The 19,627-nt window shown below is 35.1% G+C and overlaps 3 protein-coding genes across 4 annotated transcripts; 1 reads left to right on the forward strand and 2 right to left on the reverse strand.

Annotated features, from left to right (window-relative positions):
• Nucleotides 1-7,535: 7,535 nt before the first annotated feature.
• LOC133037165 (protein FAR1-RELATED SEQUENCE 5-like) lies at nt 7,536-8,366 on the forward strand. Its single transcript, XM_061114010.1, has one exon. It carries the CDS (start codon nt 7,536-7,538, stop codon nt 8,364-8,366), a length of 831 nt encoding a protein of 276 aa, XP_060969993.1.
• Nucleotides 8,367-12,297: 3,931 nt separating this feature from the next.
• Nucleotides 12,298-15,033, reverse strand: LOC115712343 (lysM domain receptor-like kinase 4). The gene has a single exon (XM_030640617.2). It carries the CDS (start codon nt 14,339-14,341, stop codon nt 12,410-12,412), a length of 1,932 nt encoding a protein of 643 aa, XP_030496477.1. The 5' UTR covers nt 14,342-15,033; the 3' UTR covers nt 12,298-12,409.
• A 1,029-nt stretch (nt 15,034-16,062) lies between these two features.
• Nucleotides 16,063-18,570, reverse strand: LOC115711940 (cold-regulated 413 plasma membrane protein 4). 2 transcript variants are annotated; one of them, XM_030640137.2, is made up of 4 exons: nt 18,054-18,570; nt 17,362-17,472; nt 17,201-17,271; nt 16,063-17,053 (listed from the first exon to the last, which is right to left on the reverse strand). In XM_030640137.2, the coding sequence occupies exons 1-4, from the start codon at nt 18,161-18,163 to the stop codon at nt 16,818-16,820; spliced, it is 528 nt and encodes a 175-aa protein (XP_030495997.1). In that variant the 5' UTR covers nt 18,164-18,570; the 3' UTR covers nt 16,063-16,817. The 2 variants fall into 2 exon arrangements, with proteins under 2 accessions (XP_030495997.1, XP_030495998.1); XM_030640138.2 differs by lacking the exon at nt 17,362-17,472 and having other exon boundaries at nt 18,054-18,567.
• Between the last annotated feature and the right edge of the window lie 1,057 nt (nt 18,571-19,627).

Consider the following 19,627-nt stretch of genomic DNA (forward strand, 5'->3'; position numbering starts at 1 on the left):
AAGCGAGTTGTTAATGAAAAGCTGACCTGTGACTACTGATGGGCTGGCATCTGCATCAGCCTGCGTGATAGCGAATACCCTGGCTGGAGTGGGTATCGCTGGAGCTCTCGGTGCCTGCGGTCGAGCCGGGGACATTCCTCTTGAAGTGTCCGGCATGCCACAATGAAAGCATCCCCGACCTTTGCACTCACCCCGATGGTGCCTCTTGCAGCCTAGGGCACTCGGGGTAGGAGAATCGGGTCTCGCACCACCAGACGACTCCCTCTCGTTCGGTTCCCCCGAACCTCTCGTTCCGACTCGAGCCGCCGAAGCGATGGGTGCCCTCTTCCTCCGATCAATGGCCGAACCACTACTCCCCGCTATAGCCCGATGCAGAGGGGTAGGAGCTCCGCCACTAATCGAGTACTAGCCGATTCCCGACATGCACCCCACCGCGCCCTCGCCTCGCAAGGCCTTCTCCACCATCCGAGCATAGGTGGTGCCGTCGTCCGTGGTGATCATCGTGGTCATGCTCGATCTTGGGATTCAACCCGTCCGGGTACTTCTCCTTCATCGAAGTCGGCCTAAGACAATTCCCGAGGCTAACCTCGCCAACTGATCAAACTGAGTAGTATACTCAGTGACGGTCATGTTCTCCCGCTGGGTCAGGTGAACGAACTCTTTCCTCTTGGCGCTTCTAACCGCCTCGTTGTAGTACTTTGCGTTAAAGAGTTCCTGGAACCTTTCCCAGGTCATGGTGGTGACGTCATGGATCTGAGACACCATGTCCCACCATACCAAAGCGTCCTCCTGGAACTGAAACGTGGCGCACACCACTCGTCGTTACGGTGACACCCATGAAATTCGGGATTCCGGTAATCACCGTCGCCCATCGCTCGGCCATTACATCCGGACCTCCTGTGAATACCGGAGGTGCTTGCTTCCGAACCGCTCATACAATGGTTCCAATCTATGGGCCGCCACCACTATCTCGGCTCGGCGGCAAGCAGGGCGAGGTGCCACCGGAACTATAGGCACCGGAACCGCAGGAGCACCCCGCCGTCTCAACCTACGAATCTCGAGGTCTTGTTCTTCGATCCGGGCTTGCATCTCCGCAAACCGTAACTCCCGCCGGGGCTCCCCGATCGGCCGGGGAGCTCGGGCAGCCCGTGGCGGGTTCTCATCACCCCGCCACGAGCCCCGCCTCGGGACCTCTACCTCGGCCCCTAGCAGTGGGGGAAACCGAGCTCCCCGTCCCCGATTCGACCCTACGGAGTTGCCCCGACTCCCGGTAGTCCGCCCGGCGTCCATCTAGTTAGAACCGCCCGCGAAACCAAGAGTTGGCATATCGTGGTCGTATTCAAGGCGAGCTTACTAATGCCGCTTAATTTGGAAATTAGAAATGAAACATGCGCCTATTCTACTATCAAAGCTACTAACATGCTTCCTAACAGTGCTTTTCTTTTTTCATAACCGAATAAAATAAACTACTAAAGCAATAAAGGCTTACCGAACCGTGAACCGAGCTAATCGCCGATGATGATTGTACATGTCGTGACGATCTTCTAAGACAACCCTGGCGGCTACGATACCAAATTGTAACACCCTAACTACCTTAGGCGTATTACGTGACTTTTTTTTTTTTAAACGCATCTTGTGGCAAAATTTCGTTGCTAATCAACGAGGTTTATGGAAAAACGTGATTAATTAAAATTTTGCTTTTTGATTAAACTTGTAAAACATATTACAAAAGACTCGGGATCCCGATTATAAAAATATTTACAAAAAGTTTAACCGTTTAACTATTACATCAAAATAAAAGTCGTCTAACGACGATTACAAAAATCTCGGCCTTGCTCGTCCCGAGGATCGTACGCTCCTGTGCCTAACCGCCCCGACATGTACAATCTCATAAGCTCGCTCACGGTCCATCAGCTATAGCCTTGTCTTTACCTACACATGAACATAACCGTGAGTCGACGGACTCGCAAGAAAAGCATAATAATATCATACATAACTAATCGCCGTGTCCAACACGATACCGAGTCCCGCCATCGCCATGTCCAACATGGTACCGAGCCACTACCGCCATGTCCAACATGGTACCGAGTTTTGAACGTTCGGGGGACTCGTACTATTGACAAGTATCCTCCCGATCGGCCGAACCCCAGTCATACTCCGCCGCCGGTCATACTCCACTCGTACCGACGGGATAGGTCAATAGCATCGAACCACCAACCAAATGTCACTGATCGGCCGAACCTGGCCATACTCCGCCGTCGGTCATACTCCACTGTACCGACGTGACAGGGTTGGATGGTTCGAAGCCTAAATACATAACTAATGTAATCTAGCAGGCTTCCTACATGCACGCTAAACATGTAATCTACATATGCATACCGTTATACTAATCTTACTCGGATTCCGATTTCAGTGTGTGCCGCCAACCCGACCGGAATCGAAGCCGAGCGGCGGACATCGGCTCCTAAACCATAAAAATCACAACGCTATAAGTGACACGCTAAATCACTTCCCGGGGACTAAAACTCGGAACTAAAAGTTTCCCTATCGATAAAAAGCATGGCAATACCCCTAAAAACCTAAAAACGAGGAAAACTAGGGTTCGGAAAAATTCCCCAACCGGCAGACCGGTTGCCCAACCGGAATTCCTTCGGGAATTATCGAACCCTCATTCGAATTCCGGATGCACAACCGAATTCCGGTTCCTCGCAGTACCAACCAAAATTCTCATAACTCGACCAATTCAACCCCAATTGGTCCCAAACTTTCCAGACCTGTTCTAAACTATCCCAAGAACAAATCCAAGGCATCAAAACCACCCAGAAAACACATATACAAAAATCACCATTGGAGCTCAAGCTTTGAGTTCCAAACTCAAGCTTGAGCAAATCCACCTAATCATGCATCCAAACCTAGTTAATTCTACCCAAATAAGCATAATATCACCTCTGAAAACTAATAGAAACAACAGCAACATCACAGAATAGATTCACAATGTTTTCCTTCCAAAAACCACATTTTACATAGAAAACTCAAAGCTTGAACAACCTAACTAATCATGCTTCAAACAACTCAATTAAAATCAATTAAACATGCTTTGAACCTCAGAAAATAACAACCAAACACAGCCATAATCACAGCCACAAAAGCATGCATGCATCAACAATATATCAAACTTTTCCTAAAAAAAATAAGAGGAGAAAGCTAGAAGACACCTACCACAATCAAGAATTCACTATAGTTTTGCAAATCAAGCTTGAATCACCACAAAAATCCAGCTCCAAGCACCCCAAGATTCAGCCGAAAAAGAGAGAGAGAAAAGAGAGTGTTTTGCTTGAAATTTTCTTTCTTTTTTTTCTAAACTTAATATTTTGAGAAAATGAAAAAGAATTAAACTAACTAAGCACTATTCATTTCAGCCAAATAAACCATGAAATAAACATTTAATTTTTCAAATAAAAAGTCACTAAAGACAAAAAATCATTGGGGCAAAAAGACCATTTTGCCCCTCCACCATAAAATCACATAAATCATACTAAAGGGGTATTTTTGGGAAATTCTAAATTCCCGGCCATTCCCGACATTCCCAATGTCTAAAACCCGTCCCCAAACTACTAACATACTAAGTTGTGATTTCTACTGAGCCAAACGCCGAGTTCCAAAATACCGGACACCGGAAATGCAGAATATGCAAGCTACTGAATAACATAAATAACAGTAATAAATTATTTAAATAGCTATAAATAATTTCATAATTAAACATAAACAACTGCTAATTTCCAAATTAACTAAGCGGGCTTTACACATGTACAATCCGTTATGCATTCCTCAATCATCCTGGCGTGACTACTAGTGGATTCACTATAGTTGACTAGAACCGATCTTGGTCAAAGTTACTCGTTGCTTGCAAATCATCACTAGTAGTGAATCAATCATCATTGAAAGTCTGTTTCCATAATGACTGGGGGCGTTTTAGGAAGGCATGTACAATCCGTTATGCATTCCTCAATCATCCCGGCGTGACTACTAGTGGATTCACTATAGTTGACTAGAACCGATCTTGGTCACAGTTACTCGTTGCTTGCAAATCATCACTATTTGGTATCAATCGTCATTGAATCCATTTCCATAATGACTAGGGGCGTTTTAGGAAGGCACATGCAATCCGTTATTAAACCCGGATCATCCCAGCAAGACTATTAGTGGATTCACTATATTTAACTGGAAACGATCTTGGTTGCAAATCATCACTATTAGGTATCAATCATCATTGAAAGTCCGTTTTCATAATGACTGCTGGCGTTTTAGGAAGGCATGTACGATCTGTTATGCATTCCCTGATCATCCCAGCATGACTACTAGTGGATTCACTATAGTTGACTAGAACCGATCTTGGTCAAAGTTACTCGTTGCTTGCAAATCATCACTATCAGGTATCAATCATCATTGAAAGTCTGTTTCCATAATGACTGGGGGCGTTTTAGGAAGGCATGTAGAATCCGTTATGCATTCCTCGATCATCCCAACGTGACTACTAGTGGATTCACTATAGTTGACTAGAACCGATCTTGGTCAAAGTTACTCGTTGCTTGCAAATCATCACTAGTAGTGAATCAATCATCATTGAAAGTCTGTCTCCATAATGACTGGGGGCGTTTTAGGAAGGCATGTACAATCCGTTATGCATTCCTCAATCATCCCGGCGTGACTACTAGTGGATTCACTATAGTTGACTAGAACCGATCTTGGTCAAAGTTACTCGTTGCTTGCAAATCATCACTAGTAGTGAATCAATCGTCATTGAAAGTCTGTCTCCATAATGACTGGGGGCGTTTTAGGAAGGCATGTAGAGTCCGTTATGCATTCCTCAATCATCCCGGCGTGACTACTAGTGGATTCACTATAGTTGACTAGAACCGATCTTGGTCAAAGTTACTCGTTGCTTGCAAATCATCACTATTTGGTATCAATCGTCATTGAATCCATTTCCATAATGACTAGGGGCGTTTTAGGAAGGCACATGCAATCCGTTATTAAACCCGGATCATCCCAGCAAGACTATTAGTGGATTCACTATAGTTAACTGGAAACGATCTTGGTTGCAAATCATCACTATTAGGTATCAATCATCATTGAAAGTCCGTTTTCATAATGACTGCTGGCGTTTTAGGAAGGCATGTACGATCTGTTATGCATTCCCTGATCATCCCAGCGTGACTACTAGTGGATTCACTATAGTTGACTAGAACCGATCTTGGTCAAAGTTACTCGTTGCTTGCAAATCATCACTATCAGGTATCAATCATCATTGAAAGTCCGTTTCCATAATGACTGGGGGCATTTTAGGAAGGCATGTACAATCCGTTATGCATTCCTCGATCATCCCAGCGTGACTACTAGTGGATTCACTATAGTTGACTAGAACCGATCTTGGTCAAAGTTACTCGTTGCTTGCAAATCATCACTATCAGGTATCAATCATCATTGGAAGTCCGTTTCCATAATGACTGCTGGCGTTTTAGGAAGGCATGTACGATCTGTTATGCATTCCCCGATCATCCCAGCGTGAATACTAGTGGATTCACTATAGTTGACTAGAACCGATCTTGGTCAAAGTTACTCGTTGCTTGCAAATCATCACTATCAGGTATCAATCATCATTGAAAGTCCGTTTTCATAACGACTGCTGGCGTTTTAGGAAGGCATGTACGATCTGTTATGCATTCCCCGATCATCCCAGCGTGACTACTAGTGGATTCACTATAGTTGACTAGAACCGATCTTGGTCAAAGTTACTCGTTGCTTGCAAATCATCACTATCAGGTATCAATCGTCATTGAAAGTCCGTTTCCATAATGACTGGGGGCATTTTAGGAAGGCACGTGCGATCCGTTGTTAAACCCCGATCATCCCAACAAGACTATTAGTGGATTCACTATAGTTAACTAGAAACGACAAAAAAGGACTTTAGGAATCATTTACCTGACTCGCAATTTTCTATAAATTAAACTTTTATACATAAAATTTACAACATCACAAGATTAAAAATTTACATTATTTATCTAATTACCATAACAATATTTATTTATCTAAAATCTTTATGACTAATAAGATATGATACTATGTTTGAGTTCACTAAAGACTATTACAAAACTATGTTTGATTTATGGTAAACATAGATGTTGCTTTAAAAGAAAACAATAAATCTTGATATTGGGCCTAGATACATAGTTAGATTATGGCCCAAAATAGGCCAACCAATTGACTAGCCTATATACATTTATATTTAACTACAACCTATATATTAAATTAAATTCTTGTGTTAGTTTCATAAATAACTACACCAACCACACCACCTACAAGTGTACAAATATGAGGACCTCACAATGGCAAAATTAAACAACTAAAAGTAAGTACTTATAAAAAGTTATTGATCTCACTCTCATTCAACTTCTTTCTATAGTGTCATTTGGTAGAGTTTTGGTGGATGAATCAATCTCACTCTCACTCACTTGGATAGTCTTGTAAGTCTCCTATTACAATTATAAAGGTATGTCTTATTAACACAATATCTTATTTTGACAGCATGTGCTTATCTTTTACTTACCATATAAATAGAGTCTAATATTGAGTCATGGATTCAAAGCATGTTCATTCTATGGTTATTACATATGATACAATAACATAGATAAGTATATATTATCCAAGAGACAATCTTCATAACAAAAGAAGTGTTAAACTAAAAGAAGTGATTGTGTTGTTTCTAAAAAAAAAAACTATAATACTAAAAAAAAATGATAACATCACAAGATTAAAAGATTGCATTATTTATCTAATTTATGAAAATAGATAGAATATTTACTGATGAATATTTAATTACCGTCACAATAGTTGAACGTGTTAACTAATATAAAATTTATTTTTCATAAAATCTTTATGACCAATAAGATGTGATACTATGTTTGAGTTCACTAGAGACTATTACAAAACCATGTTTCATTTATGTAAACATAGATGTTGCTGTAAAAGAGAACAATAAATCTTGGTATTGGGCCTTGATATTGGGCCTTGAAAACAATAAATCTTTTACTTACCACATAAATGGAGTCCAACTATATTGAGTCATGGATTCAAAGCATGTTCATTCTATGGTTATTACATAATATATATTTTTATAAATGTAGGATTTTTTTTTAGGTAAGAGCATTATTTATTTTTTTTTTGTACATATGAGAGTATTTTTTTAATATTTCAATTGGTTAATTAATGAAAGTGCATGAAATTACAATAGAACGTATATGAAAATAGTATGTTTTTTTAGGTAAATTTGTTCTTCACTGTTTGCAATACCATTGACTATGAGAGTTAGTACAACAATAAAGATTACTGTTAGTAGTCAAAACAGAAAAGCTTAAATTTTGTGTCAAATATTTAAGGAAAGTCATCAACTTCATTAACTTTAATATGTAAGTTAATGTGTTTTCATCATACACTTGAATGACTAATATTCATTTTATTGAATTATTAGGAAAAGTATGACGGACGTAGATATTGCCTCCAACTCTCACTGGCAAGAAATTTTGGACACACTTCAACTATCCAAATCAGTTGCAGAAATAGATACTCATGATATTGAAGGGAAAGAGATGGTAAGTCTAAAAATGTGGGAGGCATTCTATTATACTTATGCAAGATGGAAAGGTTTCAGTCCTAGAATTGACGATACAAAATCCAGGAAAAGTGATGGAGAAATATACATTCGACGATGGGTTTGTAACAAAGAAGGTTTTCGGAACGAGAAATTTTTGAACATGCCAGACAGGAAGAAGCGACCAAAAGAAATAACACGTTGTGGGTGTCAAGCTGCGTTACGAATCCTTCGGTTACAAAAAACAAATCTTTGGCGGTGTCAAGAATTTGTACCATTTCATAATCATGATTTGGTAATACCATCACAAATGCAATTCACTCGGGCAAACCGCGAGGTTCCTGAAGCAGTAGCTGCACAAGTAATTAGCATGAATAGATGTGGTATCAAAACTTCTTCCGTTGTAGCACATATTGCCCTACAATCTGGAGGGTATGACAATCTTCCTTTCCAACTAAGAGATGTGTACAACAAAGTGGCTAGTTTAAGAAAGCAAGAGAACATATCAAGTGATGCAGAAGGTACATTGGGTTTCTTAGACGGCTTATCATCAATGGATCCTGAATTTTACGTCGAGTACAAGATTGATGACGAAAATCGATTAGCATTCCTTTTTTGGGCTGATGGTATGAGTAGAAGAGACTACATGTTATTCGGGGAAGCTATTGCTTTTGATACAACATACCGCACCAATAAGTATAATAAGCCATTGTTGTAGTTGTTGGCGTCAATCACCATTTTGAAACTTGTGTGTTCGGTTGCGCAGTTTTACTTGATGAGACGGAAGACGCTTATATTTGGTTCTTGAGGGTGTTCCTTGATTGCATGGGCAACAAAAAACCAAAAGTAGTCCTCACTGATAATGATGAAAGGATGGGATTCGCAATCATACATTTGTTACGAGACTCTACCCATCGACTTTGTGCATGGCATCTAGGGAACAATGCCACAAAGAATATTAAGATTCCGCATTTCAACAAAGGCTTCTTTGACTTAATATACAACTACTACACAGTGGAAGAGTTTGAAGAAAAATGGGCCGCTTTGTTGGCACAGTTCGGCCTTGAAGAAAATTCTTGGTGTCGTACTAAATACAACACACGTGGTCAATGGGCAGAGACGTTCTTAAGAGGGGTTTTCTATGGAGGCATGCGAACAACCCAAAGATGTGAGTCTATGAACAATGTACTCAAGAGACTCTTACTTGCTAATTACAGTTTACGAGAGTTTGTTTCACAAATTACCCATGCTATTGGCACAATGCGCCATAATGAAGCCGCTAAAGATTTCAAAAGCATGCATACCGTCCCTCATATTCCCGCTGGTAAGACAGATTTCTTGCAAACATATTACAAACAAAGCCGCCGCAATTTTCACCGAAACATATATTATAAAGTAAAAGAACAAGATTGAGGAAGAGCAACCCTATTCAATTTCTCATCGGGAAGATCAAGGGGATTCATACCTCTTCTCTTTAGCTAGATTCCAATACGGTACGATAAGACACCGAGTCTTATATAACAAAGAGAAGAATGAGTTAAATTGTTCGTGTTTGTTGTTTGAGTCCGATGGTATTCCATGCAAGCATATATGGTGTGTAATGAAAAGTCTTGACATTCGAGTTATACCGTAATCCTTAATATTAACTCGTTGGCGAAAGGATGTCAAGACTTCTTCCTCTACACAAGTTGGTGAACACTCATCCGAGCATCAAAAGATGACCCAATTGTCAAGGTAAATTAAAATTAAATTAGCAAATAAAATTCTTTTATTCTTATTCTATTAGTGTTTTAATTATGATTCATATGATTGTTCAGGTTTGGAGCGCTCAATGCTTATTCAAACTCAATGAATTTCTTTGCATCACACTCAAGCAACATTCCAAATGGCAAAGATGGAGTTGGAAAAACTTAATACCATCTTTAGGGCGTCTTACGAGGAGGGACATAATAGCCAAAACTCACAACCAACCACAACATATCGTGATAATCCAAACATAATCCAAGATCCTGTAAGAGTGAGGACGAAGGGCATGGCCTCAACGAATTCTAGAAAAGGAACAAATGATGGAGTACAAGGAGGTAGGCAATGCACACTTTGTGGAGGTCGAGATCATAATAAACGAACTTGTATGAGAAGGACAGGGGTCTAAAACTCATACAAGACCATGATCATCTTCCACCCATGCATGTTGAATACATTCCACAGTAAAAAAGACTAGTCCCCATTCTTAAGCCTTCAATGAAACATCTAATTCTTATTTTATATTGTTATTGTCATTTAATTATGTGAGACCATTAGTTGTTATTTCACCAACTTATATGTAAGACTACTTCAATTCAACATATATGGCATGGTATTGTGGCTTTATTATAGGGAATAGTTTGAGATAGCTAGACTACTTATGCATAAAACCTAATGTTAAATTACACGTGTTTATCATACCCATTTAATTATGAATGAAGTATAAAATTGAATAAATCATACCATTAACGTTATAGTTTAGTTTATGACATATATTTTCCATATATATTTTAGCAATAGTTTTATTAGTTTTAGTTATATTTAAAATAAATAATTTTAGAGAAACTAAAGAAAATATTATAACTAAGTATAATTTAAAAAATAAAAAATTTATTAAGTTTAATTATTTTAAATTTTTAATTAATATGTCAATTAATATTATTCTTTTTTCAAAAAAAAGAAATCACCCAGTTTAATTACCATATTACTTGTACTCCTAAAGAAAATTCTGATAAACTAATATTTTTCATACATGGTCTATATTTACCCAGTAACATCTATATTATTTAGGTGTGGTTGATATTCACTCAAAAACGTAATAGATTACTTATGCATGAAAACTTAATGTGAAATTACACTTATATCCCTACCTAGCACATATAAAATATTTGTGTCAACTCAACAGGTTAGTATAACCGGCTATATTAGGTTAATATTGTCCTTTATCTATTATTTATTGGCTTAAAATAATAGTTGTCAGAAAAAGAAAAAAAATTAAAGGAACACATGTCACTTTTTTAGATTGTACTATGTTTGTTGATATAATATATATATATTATTTTTGTGAGTCACTAGTCACGCATTTGATACAATGCGTGATCACATCCAAAGCCTATATATAATATAGATATATTTAATATGCAATTCTGTATGCAAAGAACAACTATTAAATATTTCTTAATTGTCTAAAACATCAGACTCATGCCAGGTCTTATTTGAAACAAAACAAAACGTGAGAAATATAAAAGTTGAATTAAAACATTGAAAAGTGTTGAATTGATTGGTAAAGCCTTAATTACAGGAATTGATCGACTAAATAAAATTCATTCATTCATTCAGCTGTGAAAAAAATTAATTCTTTCACAAATTGAAATGTACAAAATTTATTCTCAAGCCATAGGCATAGCATTGCTAAAAAAATATTAATTTATGTTGAAATAAATCCTCACATACATTAATTTATTAGAATGTTAATGGATATTGCACATACAAAAAATTTGAGAAGAACTAAATTGTATTAATCCTTAAAGAAAAATCAAACAATATCCATTTACATCTTAATAAAATATTTAGTTACTTATTGTCATTGTAAACAATTGATTAAGTAATTAAAAAATAGAAAAAAAAAAAAAAAACTCTTTAAAAATTAATGGTTGTAGCTTCTAAGATAGTTTTTTTGCCTCTATTTTCGTCCTTCCAAAAGTCCCAATCAAAAAGCTACCCTTCTTTTTTTGAAATTAGGGTTTTAAAACCCTACTGAGTCTCTAAAAGCAAGCGGGTTACGGCATAGCCCTTTCAGTATCACGGCTCAGGTACTTGGTTTTAGGGCAATGAGCTTCCTTGTGCGACGACTGATAATATATTAGTCATAACTCTTTCGATATTGCTCGGAATTAAATGATTCAAGATATTTTAGAAAGTTGAAAGAAAGATTCAGAACTTTTAGTCAAAAACAGACTTGATTTTTATCACAAATAAAGCGTGTTGAGCATCTATAATTTTGAAATGTTCACCAACTATATTCTAGAATGTCAAATTCCATGATAAATTCATCAGATTCATCTCATTTAACATGTTTCTTTCTATTTTCAATTCATTTTATGAATTTTACCATTTAAACCTAAAACAAGTATAAAATAAGTGTAATTCTGCACAAAATAAATATAATCAATTGAAACACACCTGTAAAATACATAAAATGAACTTAAAACTAGTATATCATGGGATTCATACAAATTAGTGACAAAATAAAACAAAAAGTTCTCCCTCATTTTTAAAGAGTATATTTCCCTTTCTTAATTTATTTTATTTTAATTTAATTTTTATTAATTAACAATAAAAAAAAAAATATGCTCTTCAATAAAAATCTATAAATAAAAAATAATTAAATGTTCTAATAATTATAATTTAGTCATATTAAAACATTTTAATTACCATTTTCCTATTTAAACAAAATAAAATGATATTGTTTTCCTTTCCAATTAATTTAGTATACAAAATAATAAAATATCATTTCCGATTATTTTATATTTTAAACCGATTCATTTTTTTATTAATTATTCCAATTCATTTTTTTTATTGATTAAGTGTATAAAAAATGTTAATAAATGAAATAACATTGGCACTGATCAACAACTGCTCAAATATAAAAAAATATATATATTTATACATAAAAGAATCATAACACATTCACAAAAAAGAATATAATAAAAGTATCAAACTGGTACTATAAAATTGCTACTGAACAAAGGTGTTTGATAATTCCCAATTCAATGAGTCGTTCAATGTTCTTGAAAGAAGCTGAGCAATCTCATCCATGTCTGGCCGAGCTTCCGGATTCTTCTTCAAGCAACCTTCGATAATTCGAACCACAAACACAACAAATTCATAAGGATATTTCTCTTCCAAGGAGGGATCCATAAAATGCTTCAAACCATCTTGTTTTTCTTCATCATCATCATTAATAAGTAGAGCACTAAATGAATCAGATAAGTGCTTATTTTCTTCATACAAAACAGAAACCTCTTTCCCAGTGAGCATTTCAAGCAACACAACTCCAAATGCATACACATCAAGCTTTGTAGAAACCACACCATTTTCCAAGTACTCAGGAGCCATATAACCTATTGTACCAACAACATGTTTTGTCAAAGAATATTGACCATCATGTCCTTGTGTTGATCTTGTTAAACCAAAATTAGCAATCTTAGCTCTAAAATCACTATCAAGAAGAATATTACTACTCTTTATGTCCTTATGAACATGAGAAGAATTAGCAAAGTTATGAAGATAATTCAGCCCTGTAGCCACATCTAAAGCAATCTGAATTCTCTGACTCCAATTCAAAAACCTTCCATCTTTTCTCTTATGGTGAATCCAACTACTCAAAGGTCCATTGGCAGCATACTCATAGACAAGATACCAAAAACCGCCATTGAAACAAATCCCCGAAAGGCGAATAAGATTCGAATGGTTGATCTTCTGCATTATATTAATCTCTTTAGAGATATCTCCATCAACTTTCTTGATAGCTGCAAAATCTCCATTTATGTTACCTTTGTAAACAGATCCTTTGACCAAATTAGTACTAATACTAAAATCATTTGTAGCCAACCGAAGTTCCTCGAATTTGTAGACTTTGATTGATTGAGCAATATCAGATAAACTATCTAAGAAGTCTTGTGATTCTTCAATCTTTTTGTCCACTACTTGTTTCTCCCCTGCCTCAAAACTTTTCGAGACAAGAACAGGTTCTTCGAGTTCTTTACTCTTTTTTCTCAATACTCTGCAGTAGATTATGGTGCCTAAGGCCAATATAAAAGCAGTTCCTCCAAGAGCACCAATGAGGGCATAAACCCAAGTTTTGTTTGAGCTCTCATTAGAAGAGGGAGTGGTAGTATTAGGACGAGTAACTGGAGGCGGTGGTGGCGATGTTGGTGGCTCTACAGTTATAGAATTTGATGGTGGCTTATCAAGAGGAACCAAAAGAGTTGTGTTTGGGAAAATGGTGTCTTGAGAAATACCATTTGTACTAACAAGTAAGTTTTGATCAATCTTAAATCTTTGACTTATAAGTAAAAGAAACTCACGCTTAGCTACTAAGTAGCTAATAAGATAGTTCAAACCCGAATCGATTTGATTCTTTGTAGGACAAGCACATCTAAGAGGAACACTAATTCTTTGACCTTGTAAAAGACCACTAGGAATGGGATTTTCGGGTTGATTAGCTATAGCTTGACAAGTTGTGAGGCCTTGAAATATTTCATTAGCAATAGTGGAATATTGGTCACCTTGGTTAACAATATAAGAAGTGTTTGATTGATAAAACTCACCAGAACAGGAACAGTTGACAGGAACAATCACCAACTTGTTTGTATCAAACGTTGTTGTTTCCGGGACTGAATTTATGAGTGAGACTTGAGAAGGGTCAGCACCCAACAGAGTAGATATGGCTGAAACATTGTTGTAGTTAGGAATGGCTCTGAAAGTAACATAAGTTTGGCAACTTTTGTTAACTCCATTGCAGAAGTAGCCAAGACCAGAAGATGCCTTATGTTGATCGTTACAATCTGATGTGGTTTTTCCCACGTAAGGCTGCTGTGCACCGATCAAATAACAACTACAAATGAAGAAGAAGAAAACAGAAAGAAGAGAAGAAGAGAAACTCATATTGTTTTGGAGGGTCTGAAACTGAAACAACAGGACATTATAGCATAATAAATAAGCTGAGATTGACTTTTTCTAAGAGGTAATGGAGAAGAAGTTGTATGAAAAACTTGTAAGAAGATCAATCAAAGGGTTGTCATGTTCTTTGTCTTAGTCTTCGGTTGACCAGGCTTTTCAATAATTGGGCAAAAGTTTGACCTTGACTAGTATAAAATTTTCATCAATAGCCGCCACTACGCGTAGTATGGTACGTTATATAATTTTATATAAATAAACAGTAAGGCGTATCATATCATTTCTCCTTCTACTTAGGTCGCATTCAAGAAAAAACTACACACCTTACTTGATTCTCTTTCAATATTAACTCTAATATAATGTTTGGATGGAAAGTTGCATGAAATTGGATTACATCATATTTTTTTTAAGTTAACTATGAAAGCTCTGTAATTTCTTTGGTACCTATGAATCTATGATGCTTAAGATTAGTGTAACAAAATCTACTGCTTTTAGTAGCTTTGTCTTTAGTATTTAACTGGAAAAAAAGAGTAAGTAACATTTTATACCTTATGTTTTGTAAAAGTTATTAATTGGACCATCTATTTTATTAAATGATAAAATGGACCTTGCATTTTTTAAAATTATACAAATAATACACTAAACTGATTTTTTGTCAAAATAAAACTTAATAATAATCCGATCTAGAGATGTTATGGTAAAACTGATTTTATTTTCTGTATCTGTTCGTGTTAAAAATTGTCTTAAAATTGGTTATATTAAAAAATAAAATTGTTGAAAAATTGAGTTCATAGTCTTACTTGTACAATTTTGAAAAATACAGGATCCATTTTGTCATTTAATAAAACAGAAGGTCCAATTAATAATTTTTACAAAACATAGAATCTAAAATAGTATTTACAAAAAAAAAAAACTACTAATTGGATAATTTTGCAAAAGTCTTTGTATATACAGTCAAGTGTAATAAATGAAACTACACCTGTTAAAGATTTATAGGTTATTTAGGATTTTTATCTTTCGAATTATTACAACTATTAAATCGTGTCCTCTAAATTTTTTTGCTCATTAAAAATTTTCCCGAACTACTTGCAATGCTGAAATATAAGGTTTTTGTAAAATTTTATCTTTGCATTTTGTTAGCTATCTGGGATAAAACTTAACAAAAGTTCAATGCTTCAGTATTATGAATAATTTAAGAGAAATTTTTTAACAGGCAATAAATTTTTAGGGGTATGATTTAATAGTTGTTAGTTCGATGTGAAAATTTTAAATAGCCATATTTATATATAGGAGTACTTTTTGGATTTGTTTGTTATAAGCTTCCATTATCTAAATTTTCAGAGTATCTTCTTTCTCATGTAGGTCTATGCATGTTGTATAGTAAACGTTTTTTATATGGCATATATTCCTCCTAACTTTCATATTTGTTCCAATCTTTATGTAATTTAATCACTTTTAAGAAGAAAAAAAAAATAAAGGACTCAATTGTAAAAACAAAAAATCAGGGTCTGGACTATCCAAAGCAGAAAACATTAAAGTATTTAAGCTAAAACCTTTTTTTAAGCTAACCTGGTCTCACTAATAAGTATGTAATGCAGAATGTGTCAAAAAAAATATAATGCAGAAAAGATGCTCACGTTCTAATTAGTGACACACCTAAAGGCTTAAGTTCCTAATGTAATAAAAATCCTAATTAATAAGCATCCAAGTTCCAAAACCAACTCATATAATCAAAAATAGACGTCATAATTGGTTTTACTCCTTTAAATTTACATTGCTCCAAAAGCATAATTGATTCTAAAATATAAATTATAATACAACTAATAATCAAGCCAGTCCTTGATACTAATGCAATTATGCATCAGTAGCCCAAAACCATTGGCAGAAGCTATTACAAACAGGTGTATTCTATGTATATATAGTTTGAATTTGATACTGAATCCAAGAGGTCAGGACACCATATGCAAGTGGCCAAGGTGCTCCCACTGATAGGACAGCCCAACTTCCATGACTTGTTCTTTGGAGTCTTGTCAGTGGACATGGTGGAATAATGGGCCAATTGAATACTTGAGGGGTTGTCTTGTGATCTTAAAAGGACCCCCACAAAACTAAACAAGCTCATTATAATTTTTCAACAAAAATACATCCAGAACAAACAACTTCAGGTCCCAACCTTCTTTTACACTTGACCCCCCCTCTTAAACCCCTATCTAAATTGTTACTTTCAGAACTCTTTTGTTGTATAGTACTTTATGTAAAAATAGAATATAGAAAAGAGATAGCAAAAGGTGGCTGGTGAGAACAACAGTTTTTGAGAAAATAAACACTAACATTTCTCAGTCTCAACAAAAGGAAATCAACTGGTTGAGAAAGTTTATTCTCAACAAAGCTTTCAGCTCAAGCAAGAATGAAAAGGTTGGGAATAGGAATGTATATGAACATGATCCAGGGAGACTCACTTATTCTAATTCCATGGAAATATGGTAAACAAGAGGAGTAATACTAAACAACAAACATAACAAAATAAATGACAGCCGTTTTCAGTTTCACAGAAATTAAGTTGTCTAACTCTACCCCCCTTAAATGTTGTTAGGACAAGTAAGATACCGATGATGAGACAAAATATGTTCCCGGCAGAGGTTTCACGCAGTCCCTTGGCGACATAATCAGGTGTTATGACAAAGAGAATGAAACGGGAAACTGAAACATATAAAGATATGCGAAAGAAGAAAAAACAAATCTTCAGAACATAGATAAAAAGAAAATGAAATATGCAAAACTTAATACTTCTACCCTAGTGAAAAGGTTGGGGTTTTGTTTTATAATGTTGAGGAGATATATATGAACCTGGAATGTCTTCTGGGAAGAAGAGGTGAGCTGCAACAGCAAGAAAGGAAACCCAGTAACCAAATCCTCCTCTGCTAAAATTCAGAATGGTTAGTCTTGAAATGTGCAGATATATGAATTAGTTAATGTAAATAGGAAAATGAATTGGGGTATGGAAGAACCTAACAAAATTGAAGAGCCCATTTGGCAAACTTGTCAATAGATAAAACACTATAAGAGTAGTTTGCAAAGATGATCTGCACACCCTAGTTCGATTTAAGATCAACAATAATCTGCAACATAAATTTGATACACACAAAACACATTAGTAAGAACAGATACCATCTTCCCAAATCTAAATCTAACAATTTGTTGATCTTGTTCCTAATGCTTCACTGAAAATTGAATCCAGAGAAAAAGACTAAATCTTTACTGAGAAATCTCCATGTAAAGTGATGACATGTAAGCTAAACCAAAAAACAAGCACTGTATATGCATGCAGCAGTGTAAAAGATATTTCATTTCATCTACATTAGTGAAACATAAACCTGAAATTATGCAGAGTTTTTGAGCCAAAACAAACAAACTCGTAACAATCAAAATTTCAAGGCAAGACCTTAAGAAATCACCAAAATGTATGTCCACAATAATTTCATCTCTGTTCCATTTACTTTTACTATAAAATCAAGAGAAAATAAACAGAATAAACTTCACTAAACATCTTCCTTATTCCATACCTTCTTCTATCATCCCCAGGCCAAAATAAAGATAAATTGAAATTCATGATCTGGGTATTGCTTAAAACGCCATAAATGTACATATGAAGAAAAAACTGCAGTAAAAAAAGAAAAGGTAGGATTAAAGATTGACTCACAAGGCGCAAAGGGTTCCACCCCATTGAAAAGTGGTTCGACTATGGCTAAAGCTGAATCCTTTTTCAGAATCAGATAAATAAGAGACCAAATCTGTGAACCCCATTTCCATATTTCCCAGTCTCTTCTCCCTTTTCACCAAATTCTGTACACTCAATCCATGAACAAGTCTTCTTCCACTACTAGTACTAACTCACATCACGCTAGTACCCATATTATTTTAGTTAAATAATTCCTTCCTTGACTTCATGGACTTCCTTTTCTTATTTTCTTTATTTATTTCTATCGGATATTCGAAACAAGAAACAATAAAACCTCGAAGATTTGTGAACGTCGGATTGTACACGTGGCTAGATAGACCATCGATTCGCCAACCAGTTTCTGACGTGGCGCCGTTTTAGTGCTTCAAGTCCAACGTGGATTAATTTAATATCGTACTGAACAAATCTATTTATTGGGCTTCATTGTAAAATGTTGTCTGTGGACCGTGTCGTTGTCTGCCTCGCTCCACAAAGTTTGATGTTATTTTTCTTTAACGATTTTTTCTTCTTATTATCTCAAACACACTTTCCATTTTGTTATTTTTCAAAAGTAAATTTTATTTTACGTATTTAAAAAAAATGAATAAAAGACAATTATGTATTTAAAATAGATTAATTAGAAACGAAAATGTAAGTTTCGATTTAAAAATTAAAATTTTATTGTGGTCATATCATGCTCTTGTATTTTCATATGTATGTCGTTTTGTTTATTGAATATTAGAATAAAATTATCATATATATTTATTAAATTAATAATATTATTTTAGTAGAAAGATGTTTTAAAGCTCAAAAAATTATATAATAGTATATTCTTAAGAAAAATAAATAAATACAAATAGGTAAAATGTATTATAAGGAATAATTTTGCATTGATATATATATTTATATATTTGGCTAATTTTTTTCCCTGAATTTTTGTGTACTAAATAATGTTTTTTAAACTTTTTTTGTCGTTAAAAATTTTTCTTGAACTATTGAGATGATTAGATTTAAGGATTTTTGTCTAATTTTATTTAATTTTACTATTTCAGTGATTGTTTATATACTAAATCATGCTTCCCAGACTTTGATATCTACCAAATCATACCTATCGAACTTTGACATGTACTAAATCATGTCCCCTGAACTTTCATTCATGTTAGACCTTTTTTTTTACTAAAATTGGACAAAAATCCTTAAATTCAACAATCTCAATAGTTTTGCGGGAATTCTTAACGATCTTAAAAGTTCAAGTTGCATAATTTGGTACATGTCAAAGTTCAAGAAGAGAAAATACTAATTAGTTATTAGCCTATATATTTTTTTAATGTTGATAATAGACATATCTATAACTATAATACATTATCATATAATTAGTCCAATATGTACACAAATATTAATAGCGGTTGAAAGATAAAAGCTAATCAAGTAGCTAGCATGCAGCTTCGTCAACATATATTAATACAAATTGTTTAATTTTTCTTTATAAGTCATTATATATATAATTTATATATATATTAAAAACATTGCTTAAGCCTTAAGCTAGCGCGTTAGAA

Source organism: Cannabis sativa, chromosome 4 (genome assembly GCF_029168945.1).
Source record: "Cannabis sativa cultivar Pink pepper isolate KNU-18-1 chromosome 4, ASM2916894v1, whole genome shotgun sequence".
Taxonomy (NCBI): domain Eukaryota; kingdom Viridiplantae; phylum Streptophyta; class Magnoliopsida; order Rosales; family Cannabaceae; genus Cannabis; species Cannabis sativa.